The sequence below is a fragment of the Tympanuchus pallidicinctus genome, unplaced genomic scaffold (assembly GCF_026119805.1).
Source record: "Tympanuchus pallidicinctus isolate F22 unplaced genomic scaffold, pur_lepc_1.0 scaffold51, whole genome shotgun sequence".
Taxonomy (NCBI): domain Eukaryota; kingdom Metazoa; phylum Chordata; class Aves; order Galliformes; family Phasianidae; genus Tympanuchus; species Tympanuchus pallidicinctus.
The window spans coordinates 356,767-376,165 of record NW_026294771.1 but is presented as its reverse complement, the minus strand read 5'-3'; the positions used below and the strand labels follow the sequence as shown (position 1 = coordinate 376,165).

At 50.2% G+C, this 19,399-nt stretch overlaps 1 protein-coding gene across 5 annotated transcripts; it reads right to left on the bottom strand.

Annotated features, from left to right (window-relative positions):
* Positions 1 to 3,234: 3,234 nt before the first annotated feature.
* On the bottom strand, positions 3,235 to 18,299 carry ETV4 (ETS variant transcription factor 4). 5 transcript variants are annotated; one of them, XM_052705039.1, is made up of 12 exons: positions 18,184 to 18,299; positions 17,852 to 17,952; positions 17,666 to 17,762; positions 17,442 to 17,489; positions 13,879 to 13,932; positions 11,221 to 11,347; positions 10,830 to 10,988; positions 9,810 to 10,045; positions 6,479 to 6,547; positions 5,988 to 6,157; positions 5,586 to 5,687; positions 3,235 to 4,912 (listed from the first exon to the last, which is right to left on the bottom strand). In XM_052705039.1, exons 2-12 carry the CDS (start codon positions 17,894 to 17,896, stop codon positions 4,691 to 4,693), a joined length of 1,329 nt encoding a protein of 442 aa, XP_052560999.1. In that variant the 5' UTR covers positions 17,897 to 17,952; positions 18,184 to 18,299; the 3' UTR covers positions 3,235 to 4,690. The 5 variants fall into 5 exon arrangements, with proteins under 5 accessions (XP_052560999.1, XP_052561000.1, XP_052561002.1 ...); XM_052705040.1 differs by having other exon boundaries at positions 5,988 to 6,160; positions 11,221 to 11,344; XM_052705042.1 differs by having other exon boundaries at positions 11,221 to 11,344.
* Positions 18,300 to 19,399: the final 1,100 nt, after the last annotated feature.

Below are 19,399 nucleotides of genomic sequence, written 5' to 3'. Positions count from 1 at the left end.
CGTTTGGAGGCTGTTTATTTTCCTTGTTTCACTGTGCAGATACAGTTGTCCTGTTGAATCCTCTTCTGAGCCATTTCCCTTCTGCCTGCTGGCAGAGAACAAGCTTAGCAGTGAATTAGCTACAAGTAAAGGGGGAAAGGAGACAGGGAGTGAATAACTGGGCACGATTAAAGTGAAGGGTTGCAATGAGAGCCATTCCCCAATGGTTGGCAGGCGGGCTGTTATTTGCCTCCAGCTTGTGCTAGTGAGCTGCATCAAGCTGTGGTTGGCTTATATTTATATATGTCTATGTTTTTATATCTTATTTTTGTCTGTCTTATTTCTTCCTGAAAGCCCAACCTTTTGCCCTTCATTCAAGAAAGATAAATGTGATTTTTACAGCCGCCCTCACACGTGCTCCATCTGCTATAGTAACTGCTTTAGCCTCATTAATGGGCTTGTTACCAGAGCCAGTGTGACAGCAAAGTGCTCCTTATACAACAGGGGCTTTGTTTGTAGTAATCCAGTTTCCATGAGCTTTCTGTGACAATTGCAGAGGGCTGTGATGTCGAGCCATTAGCACTTGTGTGGAATTTTTCATTTATGAATGTATTGTTCTCTTCAAGCCAGCTGGGAATACAGTGAGCCCCCATTTTTAGCCCACGTGTTTTGCGTGTGCATTTTCTGTCACCTGCACAAATCCTTGGGCTGGTGGCTCTGTGCTGCAGGTGCTGGAGCTGCATTGGCTGTGCTGCTTGGACTGGGCTGAAAATGGTGCTGCTGCTCGTGGAGCTGCTTGGCCAGCAGTCTGTGTTCAGGAGGGAAGAGAGGGAATCCCTGAGTGCAGAACAGTTTCTCTTTTTAAAACAGCTCCCTTTGGCCAGAATAGAAGCAAAGAGGTGGAAACAAATTGGATCCTGGTGGCTCCTGGCTATTTTGGAAGCATTACCATTCATTTCTGCTACCAAGATCTGTCAGTGCCTGAAAACTCTGCTGCTGGAAATCTACTGTCAGACTGGTGCACCTGAGCAGAGCCAGCAAGGGGAGGAGGAGCTGCTGGGTGATGCAGGTGATACTGAGCAGTGCTGAGGGCCACAGCTGCCAAGCTCTGCCCTCTGGGTGTCTGCTGGAGCCCTGGGTCCTCCTGCAGTGAGCTGCCTGTGAGCACGGAGGTGTGACCTCCACTACAAATCCAGAATCAGAGCTGGGGAGAGCACCCAGAGCCCCTGCAGCACCAGTGGTGAATGCAGGCACTGCTCAGCTGTGCATCCTTGCACCAATTTCTTTCATATTTTTCATAATTTCTATGTTCCTGTTGTGCATTAATGCAAATACTTCAAAACTGCTGTGCCTGCTGGGCTGTTTATGTGGTTGGTCTTTTTGGTTTTGCTTTTTTTTGTTGTTGTTGTTCCCTCTTCAATAACTCGCTTTAATTCATTTGTACTGGGATCCTTGAACTACGCCAGGGTTTTGCATAGGCAAAAATCAGTTTGGTTGGGGCTGTCAGCTGCTGGGATGTGCCTGCCTGACCCTGGGGGCTCTGTCTGTCTCTGCCTGATGGAATGAAAGCAGAAAGGGCAGCTGTGCACCCCAAACTCACATGGAGCTCACTCAGAGAAATGGAAACAGGTGCCACGGGGCTGTGCCAGAAGATGAGAAGCACTTCAGGTGCCATTAACTGCTCCTGCTAACGAGCTGCTATAGGGGATGACATTTGTTCCTGCGATTCAAGGAGGAGGGGGAGATGTGCAGAGGTGGCATTATGGGGCTGAGGAATTTAGCAGAGCAAATCTCTTGAGCGTATCTGCATGCTTGATGCCTGTGTCCTCCAGGTTTGGTTGTCCTGCTGTCAGTGCCCCTGGGGTTGTGCTCACCCATGGTGTGTAATGGTGTGGCATGCACTGCTCAGCATTCTGGCTGGTGCTCCTGGGACAAGACCAGCACCAAAGCAGTGGAGCAGTGCCTGCTGCACTCTGTGCTGGATCAGGGAGAGATGTTTGCATTGTGTCACTGATCCCCCTCCTGGTCAGGTGAGATTTGCTGTCGCTTTTCTTCATTATCACCATTCAGCCTTATGGAATCCAGGGGTAGAATATTTCCTGCGCCGACCTCCATTCAGAAAATCCTATAGATGTGGGCTCAAGAGAGTTCAGCTCCACTTGGCAACCTGTTAGGGCTCATTCCTTTGTCCCAGACAGCACACACTTAAGGGTACATCTGGGACATGCTGTAATGTTGCACGTTAATTATTTACTATGACCAGAAAGGAACTTTGCATTGTGCTCTGTGTGAGAGATTTACAGCACATCCTGCTGGGCTCTGGGCTGTTACTGGAGGCAGAGGGACAGTAAGGCCGTGGCAAAAGGAGCAACCAAAAGGAATGCTAGAAAAAAGGTAAAATTGGAAAGGAATGAATGCTGAGGGTTTATTTCCTGCTGCTCCCAAAGCACCATCGTATCCTGAGGAATAAGCCAGTAGGATTAAATCCTAAATAAGGTGAGGAAACAATAGTAAAAAGTGTGAGAATATCAGGTGTACTTGCACCCAGGTGGCAGAGCATTGTCATGAGCAGAAATTGCCCCTGGGGGTTTTCCCATGAAGAGCAATGGTGTGAGCTGTGTCCTTCCTCCCTGTTCTACATCTAGCATGGAGAAGAGCTGGCCTGGAAATGTATGGGGGGGAAGGGACAGTGTTGTGCAGGAGCAGTGTCTGCACAACCCTTTGCACCCATGGATGTGCCACAAGGATCCAGCTTGGAGAAAAGCAGCACTGCTGGCTGCAACTGAGGGCATTCGGGTTTCTGAGTGCTAGAAAATCTCATGCGGGGTGGGATGGAGTTGGCACCTCCAGGAGCAGCACAAGGAGTGCTTGGCACCCCAGCAGCCTTGGCCTGGCTGAACTGGGACTGCAGAGTGCATTCATTAGCTCCCACTCTCTGCTGTGGGTATTATAAATCTCTGCCCTTTGGAGGTCACCCCCCCTCAATTATGAGAACCTGATCTTGCTGATTCCCAGAACTGCTCCGTGCAGCATTGATCCATGCACTGACAACCCCGAGTGAAAGATGGGGCTGCAATGTCACCCGACTGATAATCAGCTCCCTCCTCCTTTCTGGAAGGAAGCTTGAATGGGCTCAAGGGTAGCCCAAAGAACTCCAGAAAACAAATTGCTTCAGGCATCCTGCAGCTTGGAGGCATGGATCCAAAGCAAGCTGGTGGTACAGCTAGGGGCTAAAAGGAAGGGGCAGCAACCAAAGACATAGACCAATTTATTAATTATAGTATTTTTTTACACTCATAAATAGTAAAGGCAGATTATACCAACAGCAGGGTCCCCCTTTGCCATCACTTTGGGACAGCGGAGGCACTGGTAGAGTGGGATGAGGCAGCAGGGCTGGGAGCCCAGGGCTGAGCATGGGAAGGCAGCAGCAGAGGGAGCTGCTCCTATGCCCCCCCAGGAGGGGCTGCTGTCAGCCCTGCAGGGCTGAAGCACAGAGGGAATGGATCTTTCAGTCTCTTTTGGTACAGATTCACCACGCTGCTCCTCACCCAAATGGGCACTGGGTTGGAATTATTAATTAAGAAGTGCAGCACCTCTCCCTGGGGATGCGGTGCTCACTGTGAATTTTCACTGTAGTGGAAAAACAGTTAAAGTGCTGCTTTGGGCTGCAGATACATCTGCCTTTCCACCACTTCAGACTTTCCTTCAAAGAGGTAAATGCATGCAGAGGTTAGGTCTAAATTCAGATGATAAGAGCTCTGATTTAAGTTATTCTGCAGAGCATTTTCATAATCCCTTCCCCCTCCCTCTCAGGTACTTTTCACACCTCAGATGATTTTCTAGCCAAGCCCATGGGCCTCCAAAGATCCTAGAGATGGTCCTAGCCCTTTCTAGGCTGAAACAGCCACACTACACTGCTGCACAGGTGGCAGAGGCAACGACATTGATTTGATTCACACTTAGCACAGCACATCAGGCAGCTCTGTGGTTGCCATGTGCTGGTTTCAGGGCCATGCACATTGAGGGTGCTCTTACTGTGGCCTCTGTCTTCAGCTACCCAGCTCAGAAATATGTAGTAACCCTGGCATGAGGTGCTGCAGGCAAGGAGGTGGCAATGCAGGAGCATGCACATACAAGATGGGTATTTCTCAGTGCCAACAAAGCAGTTCAGGAGGAGGCATTTGGTCTGCAGCCAGATGGCACAGTTCTCCTGGGCAGAAGGGAAGGTTGGCCCTGAGGAGGTGAATCTGCACAGGTCTGGGCTGCTTCTGGCTGAGGGCAGAATACCCAGGGAATCAGCACTGGAGGAACACAGCCAGCAGCAGCTGTGACATCCCCAGCTGTAAGAAGAAGCTGAACAGGATGGCATCACCTCTGCCAAGGGGAGGGATGTTGTAGGTGGGCTCCTGCTGGAGGCAGCGACCACCTGTGATGCTGGGAAGCCACAACTGCCCTGCTCAGGTGATGACTTCACACTGAGGAGTGGTCCCATCCTGCCAGATACGGGGTTGGCACCACCAGCACCCAGCAGCCCCATTAACCTCCTGCTGGTTATCCATCCACACATCAACCTGAACCCTTCTCCTGCCCACAGCAGGTTTCATAGTTCCGTGCAGCCCCAGGCTGGCCTGGGAAAACACCTATACAGCTCGGATACTAACCAGACATCTCCTTATATACACAAACAGGGTGGCACACAGCTCCAGCAGCTCTAGTAGGTGTAGCCTTTGCCATAGAGCTGCGGGGGGAGGCTCCCAAGGTCAGGCAGGTAAGCAGTGCTCTCATCCAGGTGGGACAGAGGCACCGTGTCCTCCTCGCTGATCTGCCGCTCCAGCTCTGCCTTCAGGGCCGGCCTCTGGTTGTCAGGGAAGGCCAGAGAGAACAGAGCCTCAGGCTCACACACAAACTTGTAGACATAGCGTTCCCCTGCCACCTGTAGGGAGAGAGAGAGCAGAGGATGCTGCCAACCACCTCCCTGCCCAGCACGGTGTCACACACACAGTTATCCCCACCATGCGGGGCCAAGCCACAGGCAGTGGATCTCTCTCTCAGCTGATCATCCACCTTTGCAGCTGCCTAAATTCAAGCTCTTCTTACTACTGATATGCAGGAAAATAATGCAAAGAGGAGCCATAATTTCTTTGTGTCGTTCCCAGCTTCAGCTCCTTTGCACCATCCTCATTTAGCTGCTGCAGAGAGTGGATAAGGAATGAGTAAATCAGCGAGCCCAAGGAGATGGTGCACCTGCAAGGCTTCCTGGCTCTCTCAAAAGGACCATCATGAGTGGCACAAAAGCTCCAGCTCTGTTTATGGGGGTAGATAGTGACCAGGACAAGGGAGAATGGTTTTAAACTGAGACAGGGGAGGTTGAGGTTGGATATTAGGAGGAAGCTTTTCCACACAGAGGCTGGGGAGGCACTGGAACAGGTTGCCCAAGGAGGCTGTGGATGCCCCATCCCTGCAGGCATTCAAGGCCAGGCTGGATGTGGCTCTGGGCAGCCTGGGCTGCTGGTTGGTGACCCTGCACATAGCAGGGGCTTGAAACCAGATGAGCACTGTGGTCTTTTTCAACCCAGGCCATTCTGTGATTCTCTTTGCAAACTCACCTTCTGCATGATGCCTTTCTCATAATAGTAACGAAGAGAGCGGCTCAGCTTGTCGTAGTTCATGGCTGGCCGGTTCTTCTGGATGCCCCACAGCCTGGCTACCTGCAGGATAAAGCCACAGAGCACGTGAGCAGCTGTGAACAGAGAACATCATTCAGCTGATCAACTTTGGATAAAGGGGACTGCAGTCCATATAGAAACATTTACAGCACTTAAGGATGAGGCTCAAACAGTGGCATGGGCTCAGCAGTTCCAATTGCCTGCAGGACATTAAGAACAGTGAAAATGTGGCACTGAGATATGGTTGGTGGGCACAGTGGGGGTGGGCTGTGGTTGGACCTGGGGGTCTTGGAGGTCAGCAGCTGCTCCCCCTGAGCATGCAGAAAAACATGAGGGCTTCACCTCTTCTGGCTCAATCAGCTTGAACTCCATCCCTCTTCCAGTCCAGGCAATGAAGTGGGAGTTGGTGGGATCATCCAATAGAGCCACAAGGAACTGCCAAAGCTGGAGAGATCCCCTCCGCTGGTAGGGGGGGCCCTCCCGGTACCCTCCAACCTCCTGCTTGATGTCACCTGCTGGGAGGGACAAACAAAGTGCTTCTGAGGGTAAAACACAGCTGCAAAGAGAGCACATCCCGTAAAAGCTTACCCAGAATATTTCAGTTCATGTTAACCAAAGCAGCAAATTCACCAGCAGCTCTTCTAGAAGCTCTGATGCACTTCCCAGTTAAGATACAATCGTTAGAACGTGCTGCTAAAGATGCTCAGGAAATGGGGTGCCAAAGAGCTGCTCATGAATCACAGCGAATGCACTATGAGCAGCACAGGCAGTGGCCAAGCCATGAGCACAGAGGCTGGATAACCCCATTTAAAAGAAGTTACTCTTCCTCTAACCTTCAAATTTTTCTGGAACAACGCAGACATCATCAGCAAAGGGCCTCATCTGCTTGTCATAGCTGCAGCCTGGAAGGGGAAGGAAGGCACAAAGGAGTCAGAAGCAGACAGGGCAGCACAAGCACAGCTCTCAGGTGACAGACAGACCCCTTCCTACAGCCCAGCCACCCCACTACAACTTTATCTTCACCACGTTTTGTACCATGGATTGAACCAGTTGATCTCCACGGCGCTACCTGGCTTCCTCCAGAACAGCCCTTCCCACCAGGTCTGGGGCAACAGGCTCAGTTTGCACATCTCCTCTCTCTTATCTGAAGCCTGGTATAAGATAACCATGCACTCTGGTGCTGTTTTCACAGGTGAGGAGGCATTATGGCTTGTTTTAGGGGCACTATGAAGATCTTAACAGAGAGCAGCCAACATTCAGGCGCTGATACACAGCATCTTCCCATTCAAATAGAGCCAACATGAAGGCAAAAACAACCAGAGCCCAAAAATCAAGCAGAAAGACTCCTTCAGATCTCTGTTGCCTGGTGCCATAATTTATATCCTCTCTAGCTTGTTTCCTGCATTTTCTGTATCAAACACCCTCTGGATGGGAAGCTGTAATTGGGAGCTGTGGGTGAACGCAGCCCATGTCCTTCATACTCCCACATAAAGGCATCAGTGCCCACAGATATTTTGCTGATGCTGAGGGCAGAAGGGTGTTTGAGCTGACAGACTCTGCATTATTACGATCATAAACCACTCTCAAAGAAGAGGTTTCCTGGGTTTGCCCATTTTCTCCCCCATCTGCCCAGCAAGGCCCAGTGAAAGCATGGTATCAGCAGGGGCACAGCATTCCCTGCTCCCACATGAGTTTGGGTGGTGGATTTTTGTCTGCTAAAAAGGAATTAATTCAAAACCTCCATTAAAACACAGGAAAGCAGAAGGAATATTCCCACTAGAACAGCATGTGGGATGAGCGCTGTCAGGGCAGCACATCTTCAGACAGAAACAAATAAGATTTTTCCCTTGTGGAAAATGAGAATTATCCAATTGCTCTGGCACATAGAGAGCTATTTGCAGAACCATGAACTTGATTTCTGTTGGTGACCCTCTGAGATCTCTGCTGTTTGCTCTGCCTTGCCCTGCTCCTATGGGAAGAAGCAGGTGGAGGCTGATACTGACAGAGAGATCTGCACTGAGCTCCATGCTATGGCCATGGGACAGGCCAGCTTGGGGGCAGCCAACCTGCTTTAGTGGCAAGCTTTTAGCTCTGCTCATCAGCAGGTTTATCTCACACAGCACAGGGTTTTGCTGCAGGGAGCAGCACTCGGGTTTCCAGCAGCAGCTGTGGGTACGAGGCAGCAGTGAAAGGTGATCCCAGCACCTCCATTTTGTGAATGAAATCCCTCTGCCTCCATTCAGAGCAGAGGAACGGGGCCAGGAGGGCACAGAGTGTGACCCCATAATGCCACCCCATAGCACTGTCCCATAGGATCACCTCACAGCACTACCCCATAACAGCTGCCCCATAGCATTGCCTTATAGTACAATGCAAACCCTGCATCTCGAGCAGCTCAGGGTCACCTCTGCTGCAAAGACCTGACGTGGATGTTCTGTACTGGCTCTGAGGTATTGGATGCCTTCCTTTCTGCTGTTAATGGTAGAAGGTTTTTGGTATAATTCCATCCACGCTGATCTCATATCTCTCCCTCTCTGCTTCCTGCCAGCTTCCACGTCCCCCTCAAGAGGGAAACTCCCCTTGAAGCTGGGAACATCTTTTCCCTCCCCTCCATTCCTTATGCCTTCAATGGGAAACTTCAGCACCCAGTGTTGAGTTCCCTGCACAGGGCTCTCCAACATATTAATTCATCTGGTGAGGGTCGTCTATGTAGGCACTGCTATGGTCTCCAAATGCCTTCTGAAGGAAGTGAATAGCAGAAGTCTTGAGATTCCTCCAAGATCCTGTTTCTGATGCCTCTTATTACCAAGCAGATAGACAAAAAAAAAAAAAAAGATAAAGGGGAGGAAAAAAGGTCCTTTTAACACAGTGCACATCATCCTCCAGCTGCAAGGAGCTAAAAGGAAGTTTATCTGCTTGTGTCTGTTGTTGCAGCTGTTTGCACCTTTGCACAGATGTGTAACCCAGATCACAGACCTGGGTGGCACAGAGAAGCAGCTCCTATGATCCCCTGGCATTGGGGCACAGGTCCCCTGGCTGTATGCTTCTATTTGCATCATTTCTTGTTCTATGGCAGTGGCAATGCATTGCTACCAAGATACAAGAGAAGCTTGTAGAGCAGAAAATGAAGCAGGGAGACAAGCCCCAACTCCAGTTTCTCTGCCAGTCCTTTGGCAGAGCCAAGCTTCTGCCTTCAGGGACTCGCCCTTGGAATCCAACCAGAATGATCAGCATTACCTGACCAGATAAAAATATATCTAAGAATGCAAGATTCTTGTCCAAACCTCCTAAATGCACTGGGCTGGGCAACGACCCAAATGGTTTTCAGAGACGGTGGCCAAGAAGCCGGTTTTGGTTCCATTAATGCAAATGAAATCAGTGGTGTTTATTAATGCAGTGATCCAGTCTGGCTGAAATGAGGTATGGCATTGCATGACCATTTCCCAGGTTTTTAATTACCTACAAACACAGGGCTCCTTTCTCATGCTTTACAGATTCAGGTTTTGATGAATGTGATCCCACATGCCCACACCGCTCTGGGAAGGCTGCAGGGGGGGGAATTGAAATCTGGTTCAGACCTCACCACAAAGCACAGGATGTAACAACGAGCACAACCTTGCAGTTTCTGGAGCAGCTTCACCAGAAAGGAGTGGGCAGGAAAACACTCTTCAAGTCAGAACGGGTTTCTCATCCTGTCAAAAATCAGCTGTTGTCCAAAGGCACTCAACTTCAGCATGAGGCAAGGAAGAACGTTTGACCTCCAGGGCTGCCAAAACAGGCTTAAGAATAAGCCAACCTTTTCTAGGTTAATCAAGGAATTGCAAAGCCTCCTCCAAAGGCTGCTTATTCTCTTGTAAAACAACAAGGTGCATGCCTTAAATGTAGTCTGAGTGGGGTTATCTTCGCCTTTGAGCTCCTATATCTAGTTTTCAGCCTACCAGAAATTCCTTCCTATAGCACCCTACAGAAAGCGAATGCCCCAGCCTCCCTTTTAGCACCCCAAGCAGAACTGCTTGCATTCCCCAGTACACAGCCACCTTCCCAGCTCCTGAAGGTGCAACCAAGCACAATTGGAAAGGCCAGAATCCAACAACGATGGATGTTCACCCATGGACTTGGCTCACCCAAACCAACACCAATGTCAGAAGGAGCTCCTTTGCCCACCTGAGTCATACATGTAGTCCACCTGCTCCTGCTTGACGACCACGGCTGCTGGGTACTGACAGCTGCTGCCTGCCTGCTCGTACCGAGGGTCGTGGAACTCCTGCTTGAAGCCCTGTGGGGGGAACTGGAGGCATTGCTCAGATATGGGGTGCTGGTAGGTGATGGGAGCATCCCGGGCCATGCCCTGGGAGGAGGGGAAGGAGCGGCACATCTCCACAGGTGGCTGGTAGGCAGAGCTGCAAGAGAAGAGAGGGCATGGGATGCTTTCCTGGCCTTCTGAGCTGGTGTTGGGCTGCTCAAGGGGACAAAGGGCCTCGTGCTGCTTGCTGCGTGGGCTGGAGGAGCTGCACACAGAGGTGGGGCAGGGAGTCGACCCTACAGTGGGTGTTTGCAATGACAACAACGCAGCCCATCGTTTGCAACAGTGAGCTTCACATCAGACCTCCCTTCAAACCCCTTCCAGCAGCTGTGGATTCGAGGTGCTTTAGGCTGGGGGGATTGCTGGAAGTGAGCACTTGGGTTTGGATCATAAAATTTGGTTGTTCTGGAAGGATCCTGGAAGTATCTGGTTCCACTCCCCCTGCCATGGGCTGGGTACCCCCCAGCAGCTCAGGCAGCCCAGGGTTTATCCATGGCCATGGACACCTCCACGGAAGGGCACCTCCAGCACCTCACCTCCCTCTGGGTAAAGAATTTTCTCCTCCCATCTCACCTACATCTCCCCTTCTTCTAGTTTAAGGGCATCTCCTCCTGTTTATAAGCTCCTCTCAAGTACAAGGTAGCCGCAATGAGGTCTCCCCCAGAGCCCCCTCTTCTCCCTCAGTCTTTCTCCATAGCAGAGGTGCTGTAGGCTCTGAGCATCCTTGTGGCCTCCTCTGGACCCGCCCCACATCTCTGTTGCTCTGGGGTCTCACAAGGGCAGAGCAGAGAGGCACGGTCCCCTCCCTGCCCTGCTGATGCAGCCATCTCTCCTTCCCAAACCCAAACAGACAGACCCAGCCAATGGCTGCCACAGTTCACCTGTTTTCAACGAGGTATCCACAGCTGGACATGGGGTGGGGTGGCCCTGAAGGAGTCAGGAAGTTCCTGTCCTGTCTGGGGAACTGCTGGAGCTGTGACTGGATTGGGGTTCCTGGGTCGGGGGACTTGATCCCAACTGGTCTGGGTTGATCATAGGCACTGGGGGAGTCAAACATATTAGAGCATTACAATCCTATGGTTATGATGCACTCAGTATTGCTCTCATCAACACCAGGGAGGAAAAAAGATGCTGGCTCTGAGCTACGCCATGCATTGGAAATATCAACCCCCTGTGTTATCCATGCTGCAGGTCAGGTCGTGGCAATGAGAGCTCATCAGATAACACTGCAGCACCCCATTTCCCAACAGCCCCCATCCCTCCCTGTGTTACCTGGCGTAAAGGCACTGCTCTCCATTGTGGTATTGGAATGGCTGCTTGTGGTTGCAGGACAGCGTGGGGTCCGAGGAGGGACTCTGTGGCTCCTTTTTAATCTTTGCAGGAGGGCTGTGAAAAGCTACTGAGGGGGAGAGGTGGGAAAATCAAGCTGAAACTTCTCTCATTTATGGAGAAAGTCCCGAAGGGTTGCATGCAGGAATCCCATTTTTCAACACATGAAAGCAAAGCTCTGGTTTGCATCACCAAGCAAAACTCTCTTCTGTTGGCATACTTGTTAAACATGTCTTATGGGTAGCATTACCATGTCACACTGCATTAAGTTATAATGCAATCATACGGTGCCACACTGAGGATTTCCTGATTGTATGGTTTGTCCTGCATGAAAATAAGTGTGAGGCTTCTGTAGACAATGAGCTGAGAGCTTTCCCTGGGAAAATACCATTATAGATTGCATCCTATTACATACATTGCATCCTATTACTGGCAGTCACCAGACTAACTCACACAAAAAGCATTTCCAGAAGCACAACCAACTCAGAACTGGAGGTCCTGTTCTAGAAGAGCCTCATCAGTGCTCACACAGAACCTGACTTCAGGTCCCTGTTTTCACCAAACCCACCTCCAAGCTGGAAGAGCAGCTTGCAGGTCCTCTCTGCAGCCTCCCTCCTAGGCTGTAATAGGAGGAATATTTCTGGGCTGGTTAAGGTTTCATGAATAACAAACGTGGGTTGCAGTTCTCAGCGTCAGGATGTGGGTAGCGTTACTTCTTGTGCTTAATTAAATCCAGCAGGGAACTCAACTTCCTTCACCCATTCCTCTGGAAATCTCACCCTGGCTTAGGGATGCGGTGAGCATCTTCTGCCTATGGGCTGAGCTGCTGGTAGGAGGCTATGGCACTTAGAGAGGAAGGAAGAGTAACCCCAAAGAAATGCCCAGCTCTGTTTCTACAAACAAGGGAGAGATCAGTCTCCCAAATGAGGGCTGAGCCCTTCCCAAGGCTTGCTGCAGTCCCTTTGCCAGCTTCCTCCCACCTCTTTGAGGTGACACAACCCTGCTTGCGAGCAGTGGGATGTCCAGAGCTGTGATTACAGTTTGAAGGGTGGAAGATCACATCCTGAGCCACAAATAACTCATTTTGCTGGGTTTGTTTCTGCACTAACCTGTGCCACGGGAGCACCAGCTGTGCCTCACTGCAAGCCTGGCAGTTCCTAAGCACCCCAGCAAGCTGCTAACAAGAGGGTTGGGGAAGGGGCTGCTGCTTCTTTCCCTCGGTACACAACATTCTGACCACTTCTTACTGCTAGCACTTCCCCACCCTGCTCCAGAATTAGATCTCTGCAAGAGGAGGGGGAAAAATAGCCCACTAGTCTGGATCTGTTTGCCCACTTTGGGATCCAGCTCACTCCAGCAAAGCCTGTCTTCATCCTCTGCACCATGCCAGCACCCAGAGGGATCCAAGCAGCCTGACAGAATCAGAATAAATAAATACATCCATCAGAGACCAGAGCCTCAAACTGCTTTTGACTCCCTGAGGATGAGGGGCTCCCGTGGGCACCCCTGAGCTGCTCTTCCCAAAGCACAACGTAAAGGGACAGGCAGAATCCATCTGAAAACACTGATGTGTTGGCTGAGCCTGCAGGGAAAAAAAAACAGCAACAAAAACCAACACAAATAGAAATACTCTGCTCAGTACACTGAGCTCCATCGAAACCTCAAGCAGTAAAATGTGCTGGGAGCAGCCCACTCCTTCTGGCCCCTGCTAGCTGGAACAGGAGATCGCATTACAACTGGCTCATTCATTGAGATAGAAACATGGGATCAGCCCTCCTCTCAGTTCTAGGTCAAAGAAAGGAAGAAACAAGCTGCATGACTCAGAGAGCACGCCTGGAGCCAAGCTGGGAAGGAAGGAGGAGAAAACCACTCGGAGGAGCGTTTTGTTTTGGTTTTCATGGGGAGAATTGCCCTGAACAGAGAGGAACAGAGATGGGATAACAGCACAGCTGACTGCAGTTGGCTGTCAATGAACATTTACATCCTGCCCAGAGGGTGGAGTGACTGCTGTGCCATTGGCATTTGGGCAGGAGAGGAGCAGGAATTGCTGCACAGCCATGGGCAGAAGCTCCCAGCTCCATGTGGGACCTGCATGGTGCTCTGCAGGATGGATGCAAATGCTGTGCTCTGCACACTCTGGTGCAAACAGGGCTGTTTTCAGCACGTGTTTTCAGTTCCTAAGGGCAGCATGAGCTCATGGGGGTGAGCAGAGCCCCAGAGCATTCCTCCTAGGACATGCAACACCCAGAATTCCACACACAGCCTAATCCTTCCAATCTGGGATGAGCAACAGCACAAATTCTACCTTTTATTATCATATTAACGCCCTCTATAAACTCTTCAGGATGCCTGATTGTTCCCACGTGCACCACCTAAAAACAAAACCCACTGAATCAGCTCAGCATAAGGTTTGGTAGCTCCGAGCACATGGACATCCCTGCATGGTATGAATGGGAACACTGTCACAACAAAGCAGGACTGAGCAGAGCACTTCAGCCTCCGTATCTGTGTCACATCTGCAGTCCTTTGGGGGGTAAATGGATCCTGGAAACACATCCAGCCCTTCTCCCTTGAGGTTCACAGCCACCCCACGCCACTTACGGTTTTCTGAATGGAAGTCAGGCACAAATTGCTCATCGCTGTCTGGAACCTGAGCTGCCAGGGGGAGGGGGAAAGAGAGAGAAAGAGGGGAGAATTAGATTTGGTACTTTGTATGGTGCAATTAACAGTAAGGTAGAAATGATTCTACGCTGGAAAGACCTGAGCACTTCAGTGCTCACAGAGCTGCTTCCCTTTGGGATTTGTGAATCCAGCTCTGCTGCCCACAGTGCTATGCTTCAGCATCCTGCCCCTTCCTTGGGAGCAAGAAGGGTGACAGCAAGTTTACCAGCTCCAGATTCACTTTTCCCAACCAACATCAAACGTGGGATCTTTTTAAAAAGCATTTAGCAAAGGAAACGCTCTGACCAGCTGGTGGATTCGGAAAGGCTGTGCCAAAGCAGCAAGGAGAACATGAAACACCTACATCTTTGTATAGGAAGGATCCTTTCAGCAGCTCCAGCAGCAGGGGATAGCTGCTAACAGGATAGGAGATCACTTGTAGATGGGCAGGAAGACAACATTTAGGAGGAAAACAACAATACCTGGAAGGAGATATTGCTGAACAACTCCAGCATCTCACTAACAGCACAAAGTCTAGACTTATTGTCTCCCTCAGCCGAAACAAAGAGCCTCATGGCAAAAAGTCAGCGGCACAATAGAGGAAGGAGTTTGATTGCAAGGTGCTCAAGTGGGCCTTTGGCAGATTAACATTAAAAAAAAGACGAACCCAAATGCTTTCATAGTCCAGAGTGCTACTGTAGGCTGTTTTGACACCAGAATGCTGGGATATCCAAGTGGTGCTGCTTTGTTTGTTGTAGTTACCAGCTCTTGTGATTTCACAGCCGTCAGCCACACGTCCTCCTGCACTTCCTGCATCTCCCATTTGCCAAGAGCAGCATTCCTAACTTCACCCTTGCGCATCCATACAGGGAATAATTCCTTCCAACATTCCAAGCACAAACACTGCTGAGTCCTATCCTTGGTGATGAGTCTGCTCTGCTTCCCTCAGCCCACAGCCCTCACTGCACAGCAAGGAATCATCTTGGGGAGAACCTTCACCACAGCAGACGCCTGTTGCAATAATATTTTATAACTTCCAGCTATTACTTTTATGCCCCTTTAGCTGCAGGGAAAGGAAAGTTTGCAGCTGAAGTCACAAAACCACTTAGAAAATATACTGCTGGTTCACTGCAGACCTTGCTCTGGATATTGCGGCACGAACAGAAGCCTGCACTCAGCTCTAAAGCAATGCAGAGAGTAAAGGGAGATGAGCAATGGAAGCCCACTGATCTCGGTCATGTGAAGCCAAGATAGACAAGACATGCCAAAAATAAACCTCAGGGAATAATCCAGGCTAACAACGGGCAGCGGATTAGAGTGGAGCTAGCTGAGCTCTTCTCACTGCAATCACTGCTCCTTAAAATAACCCATGTGCCAGCTAACGGGGACCATAAGTCACAAAAGGAGGGGAACAGAAGCAAACCTGCCCAATTCACGGCATGAACCACCTACAGAAAGTGACTGAGAAGAAATAATGCCATCACACCCTCCGAGCCGAGGTTGGGTTTCTCAGCTCAGCGCGCGTCGCTTTGCTGACAGCTTCATTCCAAGATCTGCACCGTCACCATCTGCCAGCCTCACATCAGCACATTCTGACAGATTCTGGATGCGGATGAGCTGTGTAAAACCTTCCTCTTTTCTGAAAGCATGCAGCAGTTTGTAATCACAGGGCATTTTCTCACATGTGTTTCTCTTGCGTTCAGCCTGGAGGTTTAATCTGATAACACAGATAAAGGGGACAGAAGATCTGCTTGCTATCAGACAGCAACAAAACAGCCTCCAACAGATTTTTGTTTTCCACTTCTACTGTCACCTCTCAGAAATAATCCACTGCACAAAGCCACCTCCTAAGCCTTCCTTTCATGGCTCTTATTTCTGGGCTCTACCCTCTCATTTCATTCTGTCCCCATTAAAATCTTGTCTTCTCAGCTCCGAAGATTCATTAGTAATTTCAAGAATAGTCCACGTGTCCATCAAAAATAAAAGTCATTACATTTTATGAGTGCAGGCACTGCACTTCTTGTGATTGCAGCATAAAATTAAGTGATAGGAAACCCAGAGCCCCATCCTCAGCTGTGGGATCTTGACAAGATGGGATGCTCTGCCACTCAGCTGCACCCAGAAGATGGAGAGCACGGCACATCATTGCTGAGTGCATCGTGAGGAATCTCTCACAGAAAGCAGCAAAGTGTTTGAAGTTATGGGAGCAAAAGGCATTTTAAAGCTGTGGAGTATTCAGACTTATACAGAGAGTGAGAAGGGGGGGATTTCATCTGACAGGATGCAAAGAGCGGAGCTGTTCGCACAACCCAAAGTTCCTTCCATCTTCAGAGCTATTAAAGAGTTTTTCCTCCAAGCAGAAGGAACTCAGTAGCAATGATAATGTTGTGCTGCTGCTTTTCCTTTAAGGTTTGCATTATAGGTAATGAAACACGTTAATGACAGTTCCCTTTTTCCATCCACTGCTATGAGACCTCAGTGCAGCCTCCCTTCCACCTGAGGCACTGACCATCTGCAGAGTGGGGATGAATTCACACAAATGGGCACCAGTTCTTTGGGTTAATATTTGAAAACATTATCAAGCATCAGAAAACTCGAAATTGAAAGACTGCTGCAATCTGACCGATACAAAAATCTCAATGGAGAAATCAGTCCCAAGCAACCATGCAGCTCCATAGATCCAACAGACAGCCAGTAATTAATACCGATATTCCTGCTCCAAATTAGCAGTGTTTCAACCCCAGAACAGCCTCAGTTAATTCCTATTGTACCCTGAAATCCTCACTGAATTCTGCCTACTCCAAATTGAAAAGAACCACAAAGATGTTCCTTTACTTAACTACTGTTTAACTGTTGAGAACCGGTATCACAGTGAGCGCTCTCCTATTGACCACGAGTCTGTCCTTAAGGAAACCTTTTCAGTTCCTCTACAAAACAGATCGTTTGAAGCACTGAAATTAGAACAAATTCACTACATCGCTCAGAACCATTTTCACTCGGAATTAACGGCACTCCCCAGCACTTGAGGTTTTCTCTTCTTTGAAGCCAAGAGAGAAAACAGTTTAGATATTAATGTAGAAAGATGAACTCCAGGATGGTACTTGCAGAGAATTATCTTCCAAAAGAAAAAGCCTTAGGAAAAGCACCTCGGCTCCCAAACTAAAATAACAGTTCATTGTTTGTTTAAGAAAATAGAATTGTTTTGGTAACTAACAAAGATCAGCGACAAATTAGCATAAAATCAAACCGGTTACAAGTAGAGGCTGAAACAAAAATTGTAACCAGGAAAACGGGCTGGCAGCCAAGTTCCATTCATAAGCAAATACCCAGCACAATGGTGTGATTCATGCTTCTTCATTTACACAGCGCAGAGGTTGGCAAGCCTGAAAAAAATCCTCAATGTTTGGAGCTGGGCAAACAAAGCAAAGGAACAGTACAAACACCAAAAAGACAAAGAAGCGAAAGACGAAGAAACCAAAACAGAGCGAGGGGAAGGAGCCTACCTTCTGTCAGCCAAGTCTCCTGGAACTGGCTCAAGTCCTGGAAGAGGTCTGCACGAAAAGCGAGAGGTTTCTTCAGTGGAGCTCTGGGGAGGGACAGCGGGATGCTCCAGCGGGGAGACGCCGGGCGGGACGGGGAGGTGGGGGCGGAGGCACAGGGGGAGGACCCGGCCCTTGCCCAGAGCCTTCCCCAGCCTCCCCCGCCAGTCCCCCTCCTCCCCCCTTACCTTCCGAATCCTGCGCCGGCAGTAAGCCCGGCTCCATGGGGCTCTTCCCAGCGCTCGTCGGAGTCCGGCACCCGGAACCCGCATGGCCCGGCGGCGGCTACGGGAAGAGCGGATCAGCGCGGGACTCCGAGCGGGGGCCGCCCAGACCCTGAGCCCCATCCCACGCCCGGTAGAGCCACCACTCACCTGGGGGAAAGTGAACGGCACCTGCTGGTCCACGTACCCCTTCATCCTGCCGCCCGGGCGCTACCTCCGCGGCCGCGGAGCTGCCGGCTCTCGGAGCGCACCTGGGGGAGGCGCAGAGGAAGGCTATCAGCGGGCCGGCAACAGATGCCGAGAGCGGGGGCTACAAGCGGGGCACCCCCCACCGGAGAGAGGGCTGGAAGAGCAGGGACTGCAAGGAAGCTCCGTGCCGCTTCTAGAACTAAAGTAAGCGAGCGGGACAGAACTCCCCGAGCCCAAGAACGAGCCCCCCCTGGTCCCAGGACGAGTCCCCGACCCTCCGGCCCCGCTCTCACCCGGTGGCGGCTCCCGGCCCATGCGGAGCCCCGCGCAGCCCCGCCCGCGCGGCCGTTCAGGCCGTTGAGCGCCCGGGGGCGGCCTCCCATTGGCGCATCGCCGCCTTCACGAGCTCAGCTCCCTGCTCCTTTGTTTCATTGACTTCGTGAATGAAGCCCTGAGCTGGGGCGCGTCCGCCAATCGCAGCTGGTTGAGGGGAAAGTAGGCGTGGCTTTATTCTCCGGGACCAATCAGAGCGCGGCGCTCTGGTGTTCATTCAAGGACGGAGCGCCCATTCATAAAAAAACTCTGGAAGTTCATTCATGAAAGGCTGCAAAGGAGCTCGAACCGCGCCGACCGAGCGCGTCCAGCCTGCACTTTCAGCCTCCTACCCAGAGCGGCACACGACAGGGCCTGCCAGTTCTCACCCACACTGCAGTCATTTTCTAACAGTCTTCAGGTTATTTTCAGCCCCGTTCCGGGGAAGTTCTTCAAGTTCCAACAAGATTTGGAAAAAAAATCTCACTCGTGCATCTGGAGTTAGAATAATTAAAGCCTTAGCAACCAAAACCAGTTTTACCCTTGCTGCACAGGAAGGGACAAGAGCACAGATTACTGTTAACACTATATAGAAACTGTACATCTTGTCCTGTTTTCTCTACAGGCAGTGCAATCAGCACAACATGCTTATGATGGAAAAGTATTTAGTTTGAATGTAGTTTAATCTTTCTGCTGGAAAAAAAAAAAAAAAGGCAGCTCCAGGAACCCACTGTCAGGAAAACAGCCCCAAAATGTAGTTTTAACCTGTTCATGGGAGCAAAACAAGAGCAGGATAACTTATACCACATCCCCAGATATTACAAATATGTGCTTAAATGTAGCTCCAGGAATTTAACTTCCTCTGGCTTGAGAAGGCCACTGAAGCATAGGAGTTCATCTTCTGACTTTTCAGTTTTGCTGAATTAGATTCTGTTTGCGTGTTTTTAGCAGTTTGTTCAAGCAGTTAAACTCAATCCAAGCTGTTGGAAAGCTGCAAGAGAATACATCCCCCAGTTACATTGCTGTTCAGCAATTCATACTTCAAGCGTCCTGCAAAGTCTATGAGACACCAGACACCCCTGCTTTGCTTTGCACTTTCTGCTATACAGGTCACTGCAAAATAGCTTTTTGACTCTTGGTTATTAATGCTGCATTTCCTGGTTAAGATATAATGGAACCTTTGTTATTTCAGATCTG